This window comes from Hippocampus comes, unplaced genomic scaffold (assembly GCF_001891065.2).
Source record: "Hippocampus comes isolate QL1 unplaced genomic scaffold, H_comes_QL1_v1.1 C16714808, whole genome shotgun sequence".
NCBI lineage: Eukaryota > Metazoa > Chordata > Actinopteri > Syngnathiformes > Syngnathidae > Hippocampus > Hippocampus comes.
This window is the reverse complement of record NW_017837354.1, coordinates 1-734: the sequence shown is the minus strand read 5'-3', so window position 1 is coordinate 734 and position 734 is coordinate 1. Positions and strand designations below refer to the sequence as shown.

The window sequence follows — 734 nt, the reverse complement described above, 5'->3', positions numbered from 1 at the left end:
GTAACACCGAGCTGCACTTTTAGTCATTTATTTTTATGACTGCTGCCCAAAAGTTGTTCAGTACTGAGTGAAACTCAACTACAACCAGACAGGTTTAATTTAAAAAATAACAAAAAACTTTATTGTACTGTCACAAGCCTGTACAGAACGATTCACATAAAAAGAGTGTCTCCCAGCAGCCTTTTCGGACGGCCCGCCTCACATGGGGCAATCGTAAATATGGATGGCGCGGTCGTCACCGGCCGAGATAATCTTGGAGCCGTTGTTGTTGTACTTGACGCTCCACACCTGAGGAAGGGTGCAATTACGCAACAGAATCACGACTCTCTATTTGAGATGAAATATGTATTGGAAAATGGGCAGCGGGGAGGGGCTCCGAATAATCGAAACAGTCCCCGTGACTTTCAGGTCTTACCTGGTCTTGGTGGTCGAAGAAGGTGTTGATGCAGGCTCGGGAACCGGCGTCCCAAACTTTCACGCTCTTGTCCGAGGAACTGAAGAAGTGGAAGAGGAAGCGTTGCGGGGGTGGGAAATGCTTTCGTCTCTTTGCCCTGCTTGAGATGAAACCTTACCTGGAGACAAAGTGTGTGTTGTCCGGCGAGAAGGCCACGCTGAGCACCCAGGATCCGTGGCCGCTCAGCGTGCCCGCAAGGTTGGCGTGCTGCCTGGAAAAAAACCCAAAAAGAAATTCATGCCAATGTTTTTTTTTTTTTTGGGGGGGGGGGGGACTTTTC

At 49.0% G+C, this 734-nt stretch overlaps 1 protein-coding gene across 1 annotated transcript; it reads right to left on the bottom strand.

Moving 5' to 3' along the window:
- Positions 1 to 93: 93 nt before the first annotated feature.
- Positions 94 to 703, bottom strand: LOC109508984 (WD repeat-containing protein 61-like; the record flags this gene model as incomplete). The annotated part of the gene is made up of 3 exons (XM_019858928.1): positions 94 to 288; positions 416 to 494; positions 573 to 703. Coding segments are annotated over 3 exons (300 nt in total), but the record flags the coding sequence as incomplete, so codon positions are not given.
- Positions 704 to 734: the final 31 nt, after the last annotated feature.